This window comes from Pecten maximus, chromosome 6 (assembly GCF_902652985.1).
Source record: "Pecten maximus chromosome 6, xPecMax1.1, whole genome shotgun sequence".
In the NCBI taxonomy this organism is placed as follows: domain Eukaryota; kingdom Metazoa; phylum Mollusca; class Bivalvia; order Pectinida; family Pectinidae; genus Pecten; species Pecten maximus.
The window spans coordinates 7352725-7375685 of record NC_047020.1 but is presented as its reverse complement, the minus strand read 5'-3'; the positions used below and the strand labels follow the sequence as shown (position 1 = coordinate 7375685).

Genomic DNA, 22961 nt, shown 5'->3' with positions numbered 1-22961 from the left:
ACCGCAGCTTCACCCTCGGGAAACTGGATTCAACAATTTACAAGTCCCCACCGCAGACACTTTTTTTTCTATTTCGTATATCACGCATTTAATAATTGTCACTCATTTCCTGGCCATTCAAGTGAGTTACCTCCCCTACCCCGCTCCTTGCTTTAGCACAATTACAGCTAGGATTCCTGCCTATAAACCCATATCTATACCCTTCTCTACTCTACTGTCTATAAACCCATCTCTATACCCTTCTCTACTCTACTGTCTATAAACCCATCTCTATACCCTTCTCTACTCTACTGTCTATAAACCCATGTCTATACCCTTCTCTACTCTACTGTATATAAACCCATATCTATACCCTTCTCTACTCTACTGTCTATAAACCCATCTCTATACCCTTCTCTACTCTACTGTCTATAAACCCATATCTATACCCTTCTCTACTCTACTGTCTATAAACCCATATCTATACCCTTCTCTACTCTACTGTATATAAACCCATATATATACCCTTCTCTACTCTACTGTATATAAACCCATGTCTATACCCTTCTCTACTCTACTGTCTATAAACCCATCTCTATACCCTTCTCTACTCTACTGTCTATAAACCCATATCTATACCCTTCTCTACTCTACTGTCTATAAACCCATATCTATACCCTTCTCTACTCTACTGTCTATAAATCCCTCTCTATACCCTTCTCTACTCTACTGTCTATAAACCCATCTCTATACCCTTCTCTACTCTACTGTATATAAACCCATATCTACACCCTTCTCTACTCTACTGTATATAAACCCATGTCTATACCCTTCTCTACTCTACTGTCTATAAACCCATCTCTATACCCTTCTCTACTCTACTGTCTATAAACCCATATCTATACCCTTCTCTACTCTACTGTCTATAAACCCATATCTATACCCTTCTCTACTCTACTGTCTATAAATCCCTCTCTATACCCTTCTCTACTCTACTGTCTATAAACTCATGTCTATACCCTTCTCTACTGTCTATAAACCCATATCTATACCCTTCTCTACTCTACTGTCTATAAACCCATGTCTATACCCTTCTCTACTCTACTGTCTATAAACCCATCTCTATACCCTTCTCTACTCTACTGTCTATAAACCCATCTCTATACCCTTCTCTACTCTACTGTCTACAAACCCATCTCTATACCCTTCTCTACTCTACTGTCTACAAACCCATCTCTATACCCTTCTCTACTCTACTGTCTACAAACCCATCTCTATACTCTTCTCTACTCTACTGTATATAAACCCATCTCTATACCCTTCTCTACTCTACTTATATAAACCCATCTCTATACCCTTCTCTACTCTACTGTCTACAAACCCATCTCTATACCCTTCTCTACTCTACTGTCTACAAACCCATCTCTATCTGAAAGTAAACAGCAACTCATAAGGTGGATGTTTCCGAATAGGAAACAGCACACGAGAAAGTTTTATCATGGTGAAAGCTTCGGAATGGTTTTAGAATGGACAACAAAGATAAGAATCAATGCCCTGGCACAGTTGTCCCGTGTGAGAACCCCACTTTGCACGGTTAAGATCCCTCTGTGGGTATTTGGTCAAGAGCAGGCGCGATAACGCCGGCCCGGAGGTCAGGAATAAGCCATTCTGTGGAAATATTTATTTGGAGAGTTTAGATGGATATCAAAACATCAATGTAATCAAATTCAATAGAACACTCTCTGATTCTTGCCGCGTCAGGTCACACTGATACTAGTAGTGACGTCATAATAATAAACACTATTAGGGCACTAAATAGGACCAAGAACTACGCGGAAACGGTTCCAGAGGGTCAGCTCCTCATGCCGACAGACTATCTAACTAGCTATAAGCTTAGTGTTACATACGTGATATTTCTCCTAGCCGGGAGTTACTTTTTTGCGAGAACTCTGATATTGTACCAAAGGTATTATTCCAGACTCATGACCATACACGTAACTTAATATATCTGGGATTTTAATTTTTTATTTTATTTATTTTTCATTTTTTTTTCTGTAGATGTGCAATTAGATCTTGTACCTCGAAATCAATTTTCTCGAATGCAAGAAAACCAACAACATTACGTAACTACATGTGATAGCTATGGAACGTTCGTCGATCATTTGTGATCTATATCTACAAACATTGTGTATATATATATGTACGTTAGACATTTTTATTTGAATAATAAAAGTGTCGCTGATATGCAATATGTATCAAATGTTTAAGATTGTAGCTAGGGAACGCTTGGCCACAATGGCACGTTAATGAAGGTCCCTCCCTCCCCACCCCCTGTGGTCCTAACAGTTATCCCTTATGTCTGTTATACCTAATTACCTCGCAGGGAGTACCGCACCTGTATACCTGTGCTAATTACCCGATTTCGGACTGGAGGCGACACCGGGTATTTGTAACCCACAGGGGTCAAGTCCCTATAGTCTATAAGCCTTTGTGATACAACATATTGGGCATTGTGTCAGTTTGACCACTCAGAATTTACCAGCAATATTGACAGATCGACGTGACTCGATGAATAAATTAATAACCGAAATGTTGACAGCAGTTTAACTGAGTTGATGGATTGGGTAAATGAATGAGCAGACATTTAATATCCAATCATATTAACATTTTAGTTGGCTATACTCTACATACAAATGTTGTGACAAAACAAGAATGATAAAATTCTCGAATCATTATCAACTTGGATATAGATTAATCTAAGCCAGTGTTATTGTAAAGCAATGACTTTAAGAACACTTGTGTGGAAAACGAAATATAAAAGAAAACCGTATCGACTATAACGCCTTAAAAAAGAGGGGGAGAGAAAATGATGTTTATCAGTTTTAAGCGTGTCAACAGTCGAGCCAATATTTAATTGAATTCTTGCATTTAAATAACGGGTTCCAATCTCAGTTCTCCAAAGAAATTAAAGAATGGAAATTAAATCTAGTGTCGTTCACTTCGTGTGGTGGCTCGGGGGTCAGGGGTCAGTTGTAAATAGAAAACGGCGATAGTATGTGATCACTATCTCTTCAACTACATTGTCACCAATATGAGATTTCCATCCTCGCTCAATTCGGGTTCGGGCTGGTCTTTTATATGTAAATTGTTTCCGAATATATACAGTGATGGTTTATAAGTGTACATGGACACCTTTCGTGGTATTCACGGACTTAGTCACGTATAATATCTTTATAATAAGTAAATATAACTGTTTATCCTCAATTAATACAATCATGAAATGCATTTCGATTACGTTATGTCCGAGTCCAATACTAGAGTTCCTTATTCTTTCATTCATTAATTTTTATGACAGACATATTGTACAGGGAACAATGAATACATGTTGATAATAAGATTATCTTTATATTTCTTAATCTGAACGTGGCAATCAACTTTGTAGATGTAAACACGGACTTATAACATTCTATCATTTATCAATATTTTCTTGACTATCATTTTTGTGTGTGTATGGACCTATCCATTATAAGATATTACAACAAATAACGACATATAATCTAATTGTTTGACTTAGAATTATCCTTTTGCTAATGATTGGTAAAAACTTGACTGCGTCATGACCCCTTTTTTGAACAACAGTAAATAGTTTTACCTGGGAAGACTTGTCAATCAACTGGAAGGGGCGGTACCTAACAGCCTGACGTCACGGGCTGTGTGAATGCTTTGATAGTTATCGACATGACTGTACACACAGAACAGACCTGCTCTACACGAAAAGCTTAGTATTGTAACTGGATAAAACACGAAAAACGAAGATGGATTTTAGATGAAACACGTAAGGAGAATGATATCAGGATGTAGAGTGTGTGTATTTGTGTTTGTGTAGTTCTAGTACTGAGTATAAACCCTATCGGACAGTACACAGGTGCTGTACTATCGGGTATGGCTACGGATCGACGGTGAACGCGTCGAAACAGTGAGTCTGTGTCAACAACTGATCGCATTTGGAACTAAAGTAAAAAAGCAAATGTGGACATAGCCTGTGTGTAAAGACACTACTGTTGCCTTCTGTTACCAGGAAAATGTGAGGATTCGAGATACATACCTGTCGAAATAGTGATTACAGGTGCGACAATGGTACTCGCGTTATGTCGCTGAGGGAGTACAGTGGAAGCATTTCGGAGTCTCGGGAGTCTCCAGGTTTTAGTAATGGCAGGTATTATACACTGTGATGACAACATGTCATCCAGAACTTTACGTTACATTTTTCCTGTGTTAGTATTACTACAGTTTTTGATAGCCTTCGCCCAGGGCCAAGGACCAGGATCAACATGTAGTAATGTAGCCAGTGAACAGTTCTCGATCAAGGAGGGTCTGCCCCAGGGGACCACGGTAGGGTCCATCATCACACAACCATCATACACATACTCATTTAAGGAACCCCAAACTTTATTCGAGTTGCACACCACAAGTGGGGTTATCACCACCACAGCAAAATTAGATCGTGAGACATTGACAACAAACCCCATACAAATTTTAGTTATTCGGTCCTTGTTGGGTACAACACAGCAATGCCCCACAGAAGTCTTCATAACTGTTGAAGATGTTAACGACAATTCACCTGCTTTTCCTCAACCCAGCATTCAAATTACGTTCAATGAAAATGTCAACATTGGGTACCAGGTCCCCTTGACAAGTGCCACCGACAATGATCAAGGCAGCTTTGGTTCAGTTACAAATTACACCATTATCAACATGACGGAATCGGCCAACGAAAAATTCAGTTTGATTTACGATATCAACCAGTTTGGAGATGTTCCTCTCATTCGGGCCATTGGTGGATTAGATCGAGAGGATAAGAATTTTTATCAACTTTGGATTTCTTGCCAAGATCAAGGTGTCCCGCCACTTTATGGATATTTGCAGGTGAATATTACTATTGCGGACTACAACGATAATGCACCTCAGTTCTCACCAAGTCAGTATGTTGCCAGTATTAATGAGAGTGTACCCGTGGACACCTCTGTTATTAAAGTAGAGGCCACCGATAAAGACATTGGTATAAATGGAGATATTACGTACAGACTAACCGATGACAGTAACCAGTTTACCATTAATCCGAAAACGGGAGAAATTTCAACAACATCCTCACCTCTGAAATGTATGCGTCGTTGTGACCGTTCAACCAGTGACACATGTGAGCCATCCAGCTGTATGCTGACCATTGAGGTAGAGGATGCAGGCCGTCCTCCCCTGTCCGGGCGTGCTTATGTAACTGTCAATGTAAAAGACGAAAACAACAATGTACCAGAAATGAAGGTGACCTATTTACCGAGTGGAAGCCTTGGATATTCAACAATAGATGAAAATGCATCCAATGGTACAAACGTTGCTATAATAAGTGTTAGCGATAGCGATACTGGGAGTTACGGAACTATTTCAGATGTTCGTATTGTCTCTGGAAATGATTATAACCACTTCTTCCTTCAAAATCGTCTCAACAACCAATTAGAGTTTCTAAAAGTAAATGGGAATGGTGTGTTAGATCGGGAAAGGATTGAAAAATATAACATAACAATCATGGCAGCAGATGGAGGAATCCCACCGAAAACATCTCTCAAAAGTATTCTCGTTTATATCAAAGATGTCAACGATCATCATCCAACGTTCACAAAAACCCAGTATAGAGTGTCATTGAGTGAAACTGTACCAGTCTCTAGCTATGTGACAAGTCTAACTGCTGTCGACCTCGACACTGGTGACAATGCTAAGTTATCCTATGCCATTGTTTCAGGAAATGAGTTCAACTGGTTCAAAATAGACACGAGTTCTGGCCTTGTCACTACTCGTGCCACATTGAGGTACGAGGTCCAGACCCAAGCTGTTATGAATGTCTCGGTACATGATGGAAGTTTGAACCCTCTGTATAACTTTACAACACTGATTGTTACTATTTCGGATGAGAACGACATTACACCAACATTTGACCATCAAATCTACAATGCCTCCATAGCTGAAGGATTACAAACGGGGTCAAAGGTCATTAATGTTACTGCTAGAGATGACGACTCCGCCCCCAATGGAACTGTAACCTACTCGCTACATCATGATGTAGATGAGCGATACCCTGGAACATTTCAACTCGACCCAAACTCTGGTGTAATTACAACACTGAAGGTCCTTGACAGAGAAACTATTGCCTACTATGTGATCCGAATCATCGCTCGTGACGGAGGTGTACCAGCACGGTCTTCTACAGCTACTGTCAATATTCATGTGGATGATATAAACGACAGTATTCCAGAGTTTTATCCCATCGTGTACTATGCCCAGGTTCTAGAAAACAAGCCTATAGGGACAAATGTTGTGAAGGTCTCGGCAGTAGATCCAGACTATGGATCAAATGGAACAGTCTATTATTCCTTCAACGGAAATTATCCTCAGTTCAATGTTGATCAAAACACTGGTCAAATAACAACGGCAGACATATTGGATCGTTCTACCCGTTCTACATACCAGTTGAATGTCAAGGCGACAGATGCCAGAGGAATGACCAACGTACAAACAGCATCAGTGGAGGTTGTCATTACAGACCCAAGTGTTACTTCACCTACATTTAGGAACTTGGTGTATAATTTCAGCATTGTAGAAGACCCACACAATATGCCAGTGGTTAAGAATCGTAATGTTGGAACCGTCCAGGCAGACGCAGCCAACATTGGTGTATCTATCGTCTATAGAATAGTGGCTGGTGATCCAAACAGTGTCTTCACAATAAACAGTGACACAGGAAACATCACGAACAACAAACGTGTGGACAGGGAGGAGAGGGCACAGTATACCCTAAAGGTCATTGCTACTGCTGGTGGATTGTTTGGGGAAGTTACAGTTCAAATACTTGTCATAGATATTAATGACAACACCCCTAAGTTTACAAGTTCTATTGCTGAAGCTAAAGTAGTTGAGAATTGGCCTGTCGGACATGACGTGTACTTAGCGAGGGCCACTGATTCTGATGCCGGTCAAAATGCCCAGATTTCCTATCGGCTACAGTCAACACCCGATGTGTTCAATGTAAATCCAGCAACGGGAATGATCTACTTGGCCAAACCGATCGACAAGTCGAGTGTTAAAAACTTTGTGGTAAATGTCATAGCCTCGGACGGTGGATCATCCCAGCTTTCAGCAACAGTGCAAGTTAATATTGAAGTGATTGATGTCAATGATCATACACCAATGTTTTCTCATAGTAACTATGAAGTTTCTCTGAACGAGTCATTAGCTGTGAACTCTCAGTTCTTCACTTTGACGGCTACAGATGAGGATAGTGGTAAAAATGGTGAGGTTACATACAACATCACATCTGGGAACGGTGAGGGGAAGTTTGGTATCTTCCCAGATGGCAAACTCTTTCTGGCAAGGATGTTGGACAGAGAGAAGAAAGATCACTACAAATTAACTATAACTGCTAAGGATATGAGTGTTGAACAGAGAAGTTCCTCAGCAAACATCTCCATCTACATTCTGGATGACAATGACAAACGGCCGCTGTTTGACAATGCTTCCTACTTATTTGGTATCCTAGAAAACCAGCCAGGAGGGACTGTAGTCGGGATGGTCAAGGCAACAGATCTGGACATTGGACGCAATGCAGAATTATCATATTACCTAGATCAGACCCAGGACAACTTCACCATCGATGCTCAAACTGGGGAGATTTTAAGTTTACGGCCCTTTGACAGAGAATATCTCAATGTAACAATGGGTAAAACATCCTATACGTTTTCTGTATATGTCACTGACAATGGTTTGCAGAGACTGACGGACTCTGTAATGGTAGTTGTTGACGTTCTTGATGTCAATGATAACCCTCCAAAGTTCAAGGAAAAAGTTTACCGTGCATCGTTACTCGAGGACGCCGCAGAGAACACGCGTGTACTGAAGATTGGAGCATCTGACAATGATACTAATGAAAATGCTGCACTGTCGTATCTGATAGTGGATGGTAATGTGGATAGTAGGTTTAAGATCACTGCTGGGAATGGACAAATATATTTAAGTGGAGGACTGGACAGAGAAAATCAGGAAAACTACGTTTTGACTATTATCGCTAGTGATTCTGGGAAGGACATACAGTACACTGCAACGACAACTGTGTCCATCACTGTTCTCGATGTTAACGACAATGCTCCTCTCTTCGACCAAACTGCTTTTGACATTGGTATTTTAGAAACATCACAGTTAGGTGAAGAAATAGCCCATTTCACAGCCACGGACACTGATCTGGGAGAGAATGCACAAATTACGTACAGGGTTAGTGACAATGGGGGAACGTTCAATATAGACCGTAACACTGGAAAACTGTACTTAGAAAAAGCTCTGGACTTTGAAAAGAAATCGCAATATAATTTGAATATATCGGCTGAGGATAAAGGAAGGACACCCCTGTCCCAATATGCACGTCTGACCGTGCGAGTTCTAGATGCTAATGATAATGCACCAGACTTTGGATCCACTCCATCATATGTGACCGTGTCGGAAGATGTCCCACTCTATACAAACATCCTCAAAGTTACTGCAACAGATCCTGATGATGGAAATAATGGAAAAGTTGTATATTCTCTCAAGACACAAGATCCACCTGGGGACCATTTTAAGATTGATACTACAAATGGTTTCATTTACGTTTCATCGATCCTAGACCGGGAGTCAACATCGACCTTCACCCTTAAGGTTGTTGCGACAGACTCTGCTCTTCCCTCTCAAAGTAAATCATCAGAGAAGGAAATTCTGGTCTACATTAGTGATGTAAATGATAACGATCCTGAGTTCCTTTCTATGGATGCTATAGCACTGCCTTATCCAGCAGGACAAGGTACGTTTGGCAGAGTTGTGGCAATGGATCCCGACAATGGCTCAAATGGCACTGTTATGTATGAACTCACCCAAGGTGATCAAGAAAAGTTCAGTCTCCTTGAGAATACAGGTGAGCTTTCTCTTCGGAAAAACATAGGTCAGACTCCCGTCACTTACATATTGAGGGTGATCGCAAGAGACCAAGGGGTACCTTCACCTCGGTCAACGCATATAGACATCACAGTTATTCTGGTAGGAACATCTGGCGGACCAACATTTATCGGACTACCATACCAAGGACAACTATCGGAAAACCAGCCAGCAGGAAGTGACATTCTTACCGTCGAAACTGCACCAACAACATCTACTACGGAATATTACATAACGGGAATTACTTCGAGTAGAGAATCCACGGCTAATTATTTCAAAGTGAACAAATTTGATGGATCCATTACATCATCAGTTGTGTTAGATCGAGAAACCCATGGAGATAATTTCACTGTACAAGTGTGTGCCCTTGAAAAGCAGAACTCCGGTCCGAAGGCAACTCTCACACCGGTAAGTCTCATAAATTGCCATTTATGTCGTCATACTCCCTGCCAAAATCCATTATATTGTGATTGAGCGTTGATTTTTTAAAACGTTCATGTTGGTATGAAGGGATGTGATATAACGGTGGTGGGGGTTCGTGTTAAATATTTATAAATTAATGGCATTCATTCGGACATCGAATTAAACGTTCATAATAAAATCAAGAAAAGAGTTCCAGATATAAAGATATAATTGCATGCATGCTTCAAACTTCAAATTTACTTTGACAATTTTTTTGTATGTTGCCAAACCTAAGAGATAAACTCCATATTATATTTTCATTATAATTCCCATTTAGGAGAATTCTAAATGAAAAATAAAATCTGTCTCCTTGCTTTTTGTCAGCAGTATATATATAACAAGGTTTATGGTACGTTTAGACTAACTGTAAGTGTTGCAGTGATTATGATTTTATTGGGAAGAAGGCAATCAGAAGAGCCCTTAGAAAGTTGTACGGAATAAGGGGCTGTTACATTGACGGTCAGAGGCTTGAGACTTAGTCAAACATTTAAATGAGTTGACAAATACCTAAAATAAACATACTCTCCATACACTGGTCAGTGCCAGTAAATGTTTAGTGCAAATAAATTACCCATGGAATTACAGCACATTTACTGGTATTTTTACTGTATGGTATCTGTTTCTTACCAAATCGTATTAGGTAATGTGTCGGATCAAATCATACATTGTAGAGTTATATACTCGTGTCAGTTTGGGCAGGTAGTCTAGATTACCACAACATACGCCACATACAGGGTGTGACTCAGGTTTTAAAATCTGGCTCTGATAAATAATCAAATAAAATATAAACTTTTGCTTGGATCGTACTGGTGTAGATAAATCATAAAGAAGGCTTTTTAATCTATTATATGTCACAATCAATTGAATTTACCAACACTTTTCCCAGGATATATTGTGAACATAACATACTGAAGTTTTATGATCTACCACGGGTAACTGTTGTGTGATTTATAAGAATTACTAGCTTTTCCTTGGATTGTAAGAGTATACTACATAGAACATGAACATAGTTTTATAATCTATCTATAAAGCACAATCAATTAAAATTACTCTTTTCATATGATATTACATAAGTTTTATAATATATCTAGCTTTTGTACAAGCTAGTAGAATTACAAACTACCTTCCTATATGGCATTGTATTTTATGATAGCCCCATTGTAAAAAGTGTGATGTAAACCCTGCTGTAGGACTATCTGTCATTGTAATGAATAGGCAGAGTATGTCTGCTGTAAATTGATCACATAATATATACTCAGCTAGGTTTTTTTCTGTAACAGTAGGGTTGGGAGTCAAAATGACACCGAAGTGGCCGTGTGTGTTACTGTATTCACGAATCAAAACCCCACATTGTACATGAACTGAATCATGTCTTCATCATTACCCCAAACTTGTCATTAGGCTCGAGTTTTCAGTACAGTTGATTTAATTGGCAATAAAATAAAAATGGAGTTCCAACATCCCGAGGATCCACACAACCAACACTAATCAAATTTATATTAGACCCTGAAGGCAGTCTACTTGGTTAGATTTGAAAATGTGAAATCGGTTGGACATACTTCTCATTATATGGTTTTATATGGTTTCGTTTAAAATTGATTCCTGTTTCGGGGCGATTCTTTTGAACCAGGTTGGTATTTACCTGCCGCGCGAGGCTGTCACACCGTAGAACAACTTTGAATAGCTGACAGATATAGCTAGGACTGTGCACACCTTTTGTCCCGATAGCCCAGTCAGATTTATGTTGGCCCAGTGATACCGGGGAACTGAAAAGACTATTGTGCTCAAGTTTTACTCATCAAACATGCAGGCTAATCATGCAGATATTGTGTTCACCAGGTGGATTTAGAATTAGATTTTGGGTTTTGATATTAAATATCTGAGGCAGAAGCTATGATATATGTTGGTAGTCATAATTTAAGATGTTATCTAGCTGCATTGAATATTCACATCAAAAGTAAATCTTAAATTAGTTTTGAAAGGTAAAACTTGTGCTTGGCAGAATATATACATAATTCTAGCTTAAGAGTGTTTGAAGCAGTTACAGGGTAATATTTTTGAAAAAACCATTCTTGAGAAACGAGATATATTGAAAGCTACATGGAGAGAGATTTTCTCTGTATACCATTGTCCTATACAAGTGTAAGATTTAGTTCAGATAATCAATATAAAAACTTAACCATCCTAACAAACATATATGCAGTCAATTTTTATTGCTGAGTTGTAGCGACATTTTTATAGCAAAACCTGTGCAAAGTTATGTCATCACCATGGTGACAAGTTGGTTGAGATGTGAAGTGGAACACAGATTCCCATGCAGGTGTAGACAGGTTATCAGCCCCCAAGGGACCTGGCCCCCTCAGGCATGCCCACATATACACCTAGCTGTGTTACACCTGTGAAGTCCACAGACAAGGTTACATGAAAAGTACAGTAAAATACTGTAGATTCTCTTCTTAATAATTTTCAAACACATTAAATTGTATTAAAAAAAATATGTACAGTAATTTTCAATGTGTGATCCTGAAACTAGAAAAAAAGAAAAGAACAAAAAGGCTGAACTGACTCAGATTTTTCAGTATTCATTTTATTTATTGGTTAAATTTCTTTGTTATTTAACTCATATGATATGGAACATGTAAATGTTTGTGGACCTGTCTGTCACTGCGTGCAAAACCAAATGAAAAGGTTAAAAAACTTCTACACAAAACCAAAGTTTTATGTATAAAGTATTGTCTATTTCCTTGAGTTTGAAAATAAGTATGAAAATTACATAGATTGTATATTTTCTGCTTAAATCTGTTTTTGGAATAGTAATTTAATGCAGTAAATAATTAAACCCGAGATCTGTCACGCATGCGTTTAGTTGTAATTACTCATAAATTGTAGTTTCATTGAAAACAAGTGTACATCTATTGGTACACATGGGTATAAGTTCAATCATTAAATGGTCAAAACATTTGGTTATTCAATATTCACAGATAAGCTAATTTAAAAATTTGTTATTTGATTTTCATTTTCTGACTTGTTGAAGTACTGAGGTATATATGGTAAGCTGGCCACTATGTGTAACAGAGAGGTGGGATTGAAATAGATATTAGCCATTTTATGGGCTGGTCCTTAGAAAGTTGGTCACCTGGCTTATAATCAAATCTTTGTATAACGATTTGTACAGTAATGTACAGCCTCTCCCGGATGAAAAATCTTTACAAATGGCTCTACTGTAATATATTTACATAATTTGAACATTTTCCCAAGTGTTTTGGAGGAATAACCTCAACTTTGTCGATAAATATAAAAACATGTAAAGTTTATACCGATGATGGCAGATTTTAGTTACCGATTTGTTACTGAGATGTAGTTCTGAGCTGTACATGTATATAAAATTGTGTTGCACTTGCTTGACTGTCTACAATCACACTGAAAATGAAACCTATTTCTTATCCTCAATGTTCCTAGTTTGACATTAGCAGCCAGAATGTCAGAAGTAGAAATGGCCTTGGGTATAGTTGGAGTCCTCTAGCTAATACATGTTGGCTGTAGCTCTGTTCTATAATTCTCATAAGTTACAAGTGTAGAATGTACAAAGCATGCTATTATACCCGGGGACAATGCAAAAGTTTGTATAGAATTGTAACGACAAATTGGTGGAGGAATATTTCTATTTTTGTAGACTTTGGTGATCCTGTTAAAACTTATAGCAAAGTTATTTGGTTGAATAAAGAGATGAGATATTTACCTGCCACTTAAAACCTATCAGTAATTATACAATGGAGGAGCGGTAGACTGGAATGTGTCCTTTGTCTACCTTTAAACATTGATAAATTCTAATTAAGGAATGTTGAGAGGTGAGCAGTTGACATATTGCTCACCTGTGTCATAGATTGGTCATCAGATGACGGACACATACTGACACCGTATACCTGCCTGGTACATCAGTATATATGTCACTCAGCCATTCTGTCTATTATTACATCAGAGGTAATAGTATTGAAATCATTTTAGAGGTTAATGGTTTTGATTTAATTGCTGATGTAAAAGGATGCTTATGTAAGTGTTATTATGTTTAGGACAGATGACAGATATATTAACACAGCTACCTAATGCTATTGGAGAGACTTGATAGTGACCCTACTGTAACTTCCTGAGGAAGTTTTCAATCATAACTCATGGCTGACTCAACTGATTAATGAAGATAAATGTTTAATCATACTCTGATTAGTTTTTACCTTCCCACTGATCACCTATACACAGGTAGAACACACCTTGAAGGATTATATCGGTGCTCATCATTTCCTCTGTTGATAACATGTAGCTTTTCATCAGTCGGCTAGCCTGTGTTTCTTGATATTTTATTTCACTGCTAAATATGTACCCTGAAAGCCATAAAGGATATAGATTTAAGTTGTGTAAGTCCTTCTCAACTCCTCATACCAGCTAATTCACTGAGATAAGTTTATCAGTATCTCTAGCTGCAGTTGACATTTTGTTTCTCCACTTAACCTGCATGTGTGTCTACTCTACACCATCCCTCTTGTTCCTCACCCCTCCATGCCTGTGTCTACTCTACTCCATCCCTCTTGTTCCTCACCCCTCCATGTGACCTGTTCAGATATAGACGTAAGAGAGGTGTAATCCTGCTAGTCAGTGTACACAAACCATCATCACCAATGGGATTACACAGATAACCAGTCTGATACAGACAGGTAAGAGATACCTGGACTAAATGCAATCAGCACAGGTGTAATACCTCTGTATTAAAGCTGTTAGACTGTCTATACTGGATTAATCCCTTCACTTTACATCATTCATCCAAAGTGTATCTGATACTTTCAATTTAGTTATTTCAGTTTATTTGTACATTCATGTCCGATTGTTTGTATCAACGAAATTGAAATATGGTGTAGCGAGCCTAGTGCTTCTCCATAAATTATCCACATGCACCGTCTTATAGGAAAAAAGAGAAGTTTTATCCTCTGGCAGTTTATACATGTATAAATTTTACAAAACTCGGCATACTGGCCCCAGGGATTAAAGTTTTGGACAAGAAAAACCAGGTGATGGGTTGTAATTATATTGGGGATGTCCAGGGAACCATTTGTCATTGTCACAACCTTATACAACAGACATCACTGGACAACCACCTGTCAGACTAGCTATAACGACAGACTGGACATTCAAATCTATTTAACTCCCACTTCAACCAAGTCTCTATTATATCTTGACCATATTTTGCTTGAAGGCTTTTACAGTTCTTTTCAAAACTGGTATTTAATTCAGAATTGGACGATGAATATTGTAGTGTCCTGGAAGGTGGATATATAGACATACAACATATGTAGATAGAGGAATTTAGCTAGAAGGTATAAATATGTAATTATCATTATTACAACTGACCTGTTTAGGACATCAAGCTCATTTAAACAAGCTAGTGTTAAATGTTGAAGACATGTGTAATTAACGTATGACACCTGGATATTCAAATTCATTTCACCTGTCATATCCATGTTTCTTCAATGCAATGTCAACATAATTACCTGTAATAAAGTTTACCTACCTGGTAACACTGCAGAGTGCAGTTACAACCTTGGTAGCATGCGAACATTCATCCATTATAAAGTTTGCCAGAGGCAGACCTGCCGTGTCATCATTTCTTATTAAATTAATTATGATTTGTGTGGCACTTGTATTACAAATTTAGCCAACAGAAATAACTGCAGGGAAAGTTCAAATATGTTCCTTTAGGAAAAAAACCACAAAGTTTCACTTTGAGCAGGTGTTGTATATTATAGATGATTTACTGAGTATAATAAACAGTTTGGAGCGGGATATTAGTTTTGAATTTTGTTTTATGAGCGTGGAATTACAGTAAGGAGCATAAAAATACAATTTTTGTACAAGTTGCGTTAGATAAAAAATAGTGCAGTTGTCAAATTGAAATCCATTAGTTGTAAGTGATTAACGGGTATGTGTAGGTTTGATGTCGGTAAAAGTATAGTGGACTGGTTGTGATACCTGCTCAAGCTTGTATATACACTTTTACAGTGTTGGAAGGTACTTGTAGCAATTAGGTGGTTCAGAATTTTGAATAAATTATTTGATATCATCTATTTACAGTTATTTTGAAGGGATATCAACACTTTCAGAAGTACCAACATGACTGCATTCATCTACATGAAATAACTACTGGACATTTTACTGTACACCACTCGATATAAATAACTACTGGACATTTTACTGTACACCACTCGATATAAATAACTACTGGACATTTTACTGTACACCACTCGATATATATACATGTATGTGCATGGACACTTCTGATCTTTTGAACTCCTGTTACATTGAGATTGTCCTGGATATTAATAACCTCTCGTGATATTGCTGTAGTCCTAAAATAAACTAATAAAAAAGGCATTGTTTTACTGGTACAGGTGGTGATAATCACACAAAACAAATTTAATATTTAGTTTTGATTTTATGTTTGTAAATTGAGACCATTATATATACACCAGGAGTATGATGTCAGGGTATGGAGAGGTATACGTAATAGTCTTGTCATTATAGAACAGATCAATATAAAATGAATGTCTTGATGTGGATATTTTAAATATTCCCTTTAAATCATTCTCAAATATCACACAGATTCTCTTGCATTCAAATATGCACTTAAAAAACACTTTGTGTATATATGTAAGATATATTTCATTTTGATGCTCAGAGATGATGTGTTTGGGGTCAGATGTGGGTTGTTATTTATAAGTCTACCTGTGACAGAACCAGTGACATATTAAAGGGTTATACAAAAGCGTTTTCCCGCTGCGACATTCCTCCTCGCATGATATGATCACACACGATCCACATGTATTTCATCTTCAAAATATCAACTGGAGATAGGAAGTGAGAAATGTCTTTTCCACGTTTTACATAACCTGTTGAAATATTTCATTTCTTTAAATGTCCATTTGAAGATACTGTCTTGCTCAGGAGTAGGGGTCCTGTATCGTTATGACTAATTATGTGTAGTGAAACACGCAGATCTGTATAAGGGAAACTTGGCTATGTGCTGTCATCAAACGTAGAAATGTCTGTACCTGTACATTTTTACCTGGTAACACAGGTAGGGCATAGGTATGAACGATCTAGAGTGAATGCCTGCACTGCACTTTTGATATGATGTTGCATTAGGAAACACAGTTTACTGAAGGAATCCTCACAAATTTTGCATTTATTGGTAAATATAGGTGTTACCAGTAAAGTGCTAGGAGCCATGAGTCTCTTGTATTTAAACTATAAATATAGGCATTGTTGGCATTTGTGTAGTCGGATACTTTGCTAGCCAAACATTTTCTCATAGAATTGTTTTTAGGGGGAGGGGGAGTTTTCTATATATAATGCAGCTATCATGACCGCATTCAAGTACTTGTCATTTTTATTTTTTTTAAATCTGTACTGGAAAGACAGTTTTATGATAAACAACTGCAAAAATCTTCAGATTTTAAAATTGCATTAAGACCGTATAGATACACAGGTTGTATTATGATTATCAGTTTGATCTAGTTTAACTGCACTTACAGTAAATGTACAGCAAACAAAGAAATCAGACCTCTAAAATACAACACCAAGGAAAACCAACTAGGAATCAGTAATGAATTCCATTGACATCTAAACTTGATGAAAAAGGAGGCATGATGCTGCACATGTTCCAGTTAGTCAAATCCTACAAAAGCATTTACAGTTAAAGTGGTCTGTTTATGTTTGATGAGGGAATTAAAGGGAGATTACTGGTGAGATAGCTGTCGGGGTGAGAAGGAACATCGCCACTAAGGTGGAGTGGATCTAGACAGAGGTCCTTCTGGCCCAGCATGGGTTGGAGCTGATGGACAATTCCAAGATTAGTCAGCTTAATAACAACAGAAAACAGTATTTACCTAGAGTATCTAAGGGAAGTTAAGTATCATGAAACAAATAGTGACTTGAAAAAGTCACATGTAAGTTAATAAAAGTACCAAGACTTTTATTATTAAGTTAATTATGTTGTTTAGGAATTCAGTGGCAACTCAGGCTAACAAAGCTTGTAGCAACAGAGCAAAAATATTTATATAAATATACAGATCATGATCATCCTACCAAATAAAATAATTTTATCTGATAAATGCAATATTCCTCACATGATTAGGTTTAAGATTGGTAATTTGATATCGATACTTCATTTTCTCTGGAGAAGTTGAACTTATTAAAACAGTGGAAAGATTTATTTGAAGGGTCAAATGTATTCAGTACAAGGCTGTGGAGATAAATGATTAGAGAGGTAGGCCCAGCCCCTGTACCCTGTAGAGAGGTAGGCCCAGCCCCTGTACCCTGTAGAGAGGTATAGGCCCAGCCCCTGTACCCTGTAGAGAGGTAGACCCCTGTACCCTGTATAGAGGTAGGCCCAGCCCCTGTACCCTGTAGAGAGGTAGACCCAGCCCCTGTACCCTGTAGAGAGGTAGACCCAGCCCCTGTACCCTGTATAGAGGTAGGCCCAGCCCCTGTACCCTGTAGAGAGGTAGGCCCAGCCCCTGTACCCTGTAGAGAGGTAGACCCCTGTACCCTGTATAGAGGTAGGCCCAGCCCCTGTACCCTGTAGAGAGGTAGGCCCAGCCCCTGTACCCTGTAGAGAGGTAGGCCCAGCCCCTGTACCCTGTATAGAGGTAGACCCAGCCCCTGTACCCTGTATAGAGGTAGACCCAGCCCCTGTACCCTGTAGAGAGGTATAGGCCCAGCCCCTGTACCCTGTATAGAGGTAGGCCCAGCCCCTGTACCCTGTAGAGAGGCAGATCCCTGTACCCTGTATATATAGAGGCAGGCCCCCTGTATAGAGGCCGACCCCTGTATAGAGGCAGGCCCCCTGTACCCTGTATAGAGGCAGACCCCTGTATAGAGGCACTTGTATCAAGCTAGACCAGCACCTTGACCATTGTATCCTCATAGTGATAGATTTAGGTGTCATTGTTGGTAAACACTGGAATGTCATTGTACAAACTCGGACCAAACAACTACCTTGGTACCCCTTATCAGGACCATAGCTGTGATGTCAGGGGGTCGAGGCACACTTTCCCCACAACTATGGTTAGGGTACAAATATACAAAGTGTTCCGGTGAATCAAAGGAAATCCTGTCTTTATGTCAATGTTTACTCACCATCTATAACTTTGTGTAGAAATCCTGTAATGGTCTCTGGTTTGACAATGGTCTGCCATTAGATAAACCAGCAATATTTTGGGATAATTTTTCTTTCTGCCTTTTAATTGAAAGTCAAGTCGTGTAATTCCCTGATGTGAGCTTACTGCAGTGTTTAGTTGACATCCATTATGGAACGTGTAACTCTCAGCAGATTATCCCAACAAATTTATTAAAGTCCATGGATACTTTCCATGAAATTAGGTCCAGTCATTATATCGTCCTGTTTGGATCCTTTAACAGCTTCAGACAGGTCTAATGGGAAGGGGACAATTAACACGTCAATAAGTGTGAAAACAGTAACTCCAAAAGCATTATAAACATTGATAGTGGTCCTCAATACACAAGCTGATCCCATGCTTAGGAAAACTCCATGGGTTATTACTGTTATCAAAGACAGATATTTAGAATATTTATGGATAACTTAATGGTTATAAGTAATGAGCATAGGTTTTTGTGTTAATGAGGGTAATGAGATCCTTTATCCTGAGATGTTGACCCCAGGGGTTCCAGGAAGGATGTACATTACACGGTGGACAATCTAATGATTTAGGAAATAATTTCTTCCGTGAAGGCACCTGTACACAATAGTTTTTATTTCATTTTCGGAAATCCTCTCAAATTGAAAATAGTAGGTTGTTGAACTTTTATTCATTGTCATTCCATTTGAATGTCCTATTTAATAAATTCTTTGATACTATATTTAGATTTTAATTTCCTTAATATTTTCCAGAAGAAATAGTTTTATTTTGATTCCATGTTATTTAAATCATTCTACAATAAAGGTACGAAGAATAAATATTTGTACAGGATATATATACTTACCCCTAAGATTTAGACCTATGTAATTGTAGGACTGATTTGTTCTGACAGAACTAATGGCCGCCTTGTTGTGGTGTAGACCCACAACAAGATAACTGGGAGAGATACAGTACAGATACGGGCCCTAATCTCTTTTCCATCAGCATTCTAAGTGACCAAATATTGGGGTAGGCTTGATCTGCCAAACATCTCGTGACATATGATTTTAATTAACAAATTGTGCTGTGTTTCTTTAGGTTTAAAACCTCTTTTGTAGATTAATTAGATGGAAGATTAGGACAAAGCACATGTACAACCGTTCACAAATTGAGGTAGATTTTACTCAAAGGTTATAAAGTGGAATTGAAATTTCAGGTATAATAAAATGTATGGTGAGGAATGTTTTATATGTAAATCAGGAATTAGGTTTGAGTCCTTCTATTGGTTACACATGTTACCAACTAAGTTCTACAGATGCCTTCTGTACAGTGGTGGTATATGCTCTCAGGGCCCAACACAGATTGTAACATTACATCAAAGTCCCAGAGGTGCTAATGTTATATCAGATCTAGGGTATTGGTATAATATGCAGAACTGTGAAATCTGTGAATTCAATTGTCTAACATTTTGATGTTGGGACTTGCTAACCTTATATATCACATTAACACCTGGCTCTAGTTGACCTTTTGAAGTCTGCCCTTAACTACATCCTTGCTCCAGTCACACTCAGGTGTAAATTAGATTTTGGGGTTGGCTCACCTACAAGAAAAGGACAGGTATGTAGCCCCTTTTAGGAACCCTTGAATCAATGACTTGCCACCTTTTATACCCACTTGGATGAATGGTGGGTGGATGTGAACTTTTCTCCAGGCATTGAAAAGTGTCTCGTGAGTAGAGTCCAACACTGTAAATGGCAGCCATCTTGGTTTGTCACAGTCGAATGAACTCTTCATTGTGCAATGTGTGCTTGGAGGGACATTTGGCAGACTTTATGAGCCATGAAAACCAAAGGTTCTATAAAGATGGATCTAGATGGAGACTTGGAATGTACTAGTTGGCTTTGTCAGGCATTGTTGATAAGATATCACCCCTATAAGCTACAGGACATAACCGTCCTGATAGATATCAGATCTCTGTGAAAGGGATCTACTACCTATATACCCTGTATACCTTTAACACAGATGCCTTATATGAATCCAACAAAAAAATAAACACCTCGAAATTCAACTGAAGAAAGATTCTTTTAGTGTTTGATGCAATTTGATTCGTTGTATCAGTAGTGTTGATGATATATACCGCCCCGGTACCTAAAAGTACAAATATTTTGTTTCTTCACAAACAAACTTGTCATCAAAGATTAATATGGGAGAATTTAGGAGTTGCATATCATATTATAAAACCATAAACTGTGTTTTATGATAGTAGCATCCCTTTTCTATGAGACTTGGCTATTAAATCATATTAATGTGTTACCTGAACATTTGAATACAGGTATCACAGACCGAGGAAAAGTATTGGGAAGCCAAGGACCTTGTTTGACTTTATTATTACAAAGTACTTGTATGATAATTGTTAGTGATTTATGCATAAATAAAGATGCTTTAATTTGGAAATGATGGAAAGGAGATGTGTTAGTCTGTCTATCTACTCAGTAAAGATGAGATTTTTGGCTTATTTTGTCTGTAATGGCGGCTGTATTTCCAACTGACCATAAAACATCTCTATGTACACCCTTCACATCAATCACACTGGTAAACCTCCACACAGACACAAACAAAATCTCTTTCTGTTGTCAAAACTCTTGACGGGAATGCAAATTGTAGAAGATTGTTCCATGTTGGTGAAAGAGCTTGGTTGATTCTGCAGATGTTTGTGTGACTTTGAGATGTTGTGGAATTTTGGTTGTGTGAGCTCTGGCTGGATGAGAGATGTTTAAGGGTTAGAATGATTGTCAGAGCTGACAATGGATGGGGGCAGATCTAAAGTAGAAATCTTCAAACATCTGCTGGAATCAGACTAACCAACATTCTTGTTACACAACATATGGTCCAAGTCCTGGAGATGTTTGGATGACATTCTGTGGATGACAAAGATATCATTGTAACATGTAATTACATTATAGGATCTGTGTTAGTACAGACAAAAAAAAAAACCTCCAACTAAAATTCTGATTCTTATCCTCATTCACAGCAGACTATAATAAATCTGTCATTTTAATGGTCAATCCTGCTTTTAACGTTTCATTACAAAGATATTTTGAAATTTGGTAGCTGCCAAAGATATTGCAATTTTAGAAAGGAACATAAAAAGCGATTCCATCTCATGTTTATATATTGAAAATGGGTATACCAACACTTTGCTAAATGTTCTGGAAAATTAGGTTGATTTGAGCTGAAGCCAAATACTAACTGAAATTATTAGAGAATTGGCGAGCACAGAGAAACAGGGTGGGGAAAGTTAAACAAATTAATGGAAATGGAAACAATTCCAGTGCTTCATGATGAACCATTATTACTGGTAGACTTATCATCAGTTACGGAGAACATTTGTATGTAGCTGTGGAATCACGGGAGAAGAGTGTAGACGTCACGCCAGAGTATATTACTAAGTTCATCTCATGGTCGTATAGAACAAGGCAGACATTACACTACATTAGTTATATAAGTACATTTTGTTTTTTTCCAGCGTTTATAAGAACATTCTTGTCACACGATAAGACTGGCTCTGCTCCAATGCAGATGAAAAGACACCAACCAGCACAATGGATATTTACCCATTATGTATCTGCCACTTTGGAATAGGTAGCAGTGAGCCCGATACGGCCAGCCATTGTCGCTTAAAATGTATCTTTTGTAATATTATCACATGCGGCTTTATACAAATTTCATACCTGACTGCTTTTCTGAAATTCATACGAGACAAAGCTAAGTTGATTTAAACAAACCGACCTCCTAAGATACTTGGATAACGCTGGTTTAGTTTTATATGAAATGATATCGAAGAGTGATTCATAACAATATGAATATGTTATTTATAGACACAAAGAAAACTGGCAGTCACTAAGTCTGTTTCATTATGTACAGTTGTGTAAACCTAGGATCATTTGAGTTGTGGTGATAGTGGCATCACGAAAGATGGGCAACACTGGATCCGTAATCGCCATGATAGACAGCCATTTTGTACCCTCATACCCTTCCAACCGTTGATCAGTCCGTTCATGAACCAATGACTAACCACGGAAACATTCTTCAGGATCTGTGTCTATTTTTTCAAACCAATAACCCTATCAAATTAGAACTTTGACACCCTGTATGTGTTCCCTCACTTTGCCTGACAAGAAGGAGGCGGAATTTAAAGTGAATTATACAGTCAATTTACCTCCTTTAGAAAACCGGCCTATATTCAGATGCTATCAGCCCGAGATGTGTGCCAGTCATTTGCTTATCTCAGAATAATGCCGGAGACAAAAATAAAGTAACTGCATTCTCTTT

The 22961-nt window shown here is 38.1% G+C and overlaps 1 protein-coding gene across 1 annotated transcript in view; it reads left to right on the top strand.

The window, feature by feature from the left end:
- The first annotated feature begins 3721 nt into the window (after positions 1-3721).
- The window catches only part of LOC117328852 (protocadherin Fat 4-like), an 82861-nt gene continuing 63621 nt past the window's right edge, over positions 3722-22961 (top strand). The window contains 1 exon segment of the mRNA XM_033886431.1: positions 3722-9393. Within this exon segment, the coding sequence (XP_033742322.1) occupies positions 4189-9393 (5205 nt within the window). The 5' untranslated portion in view covers positions 3722-4188.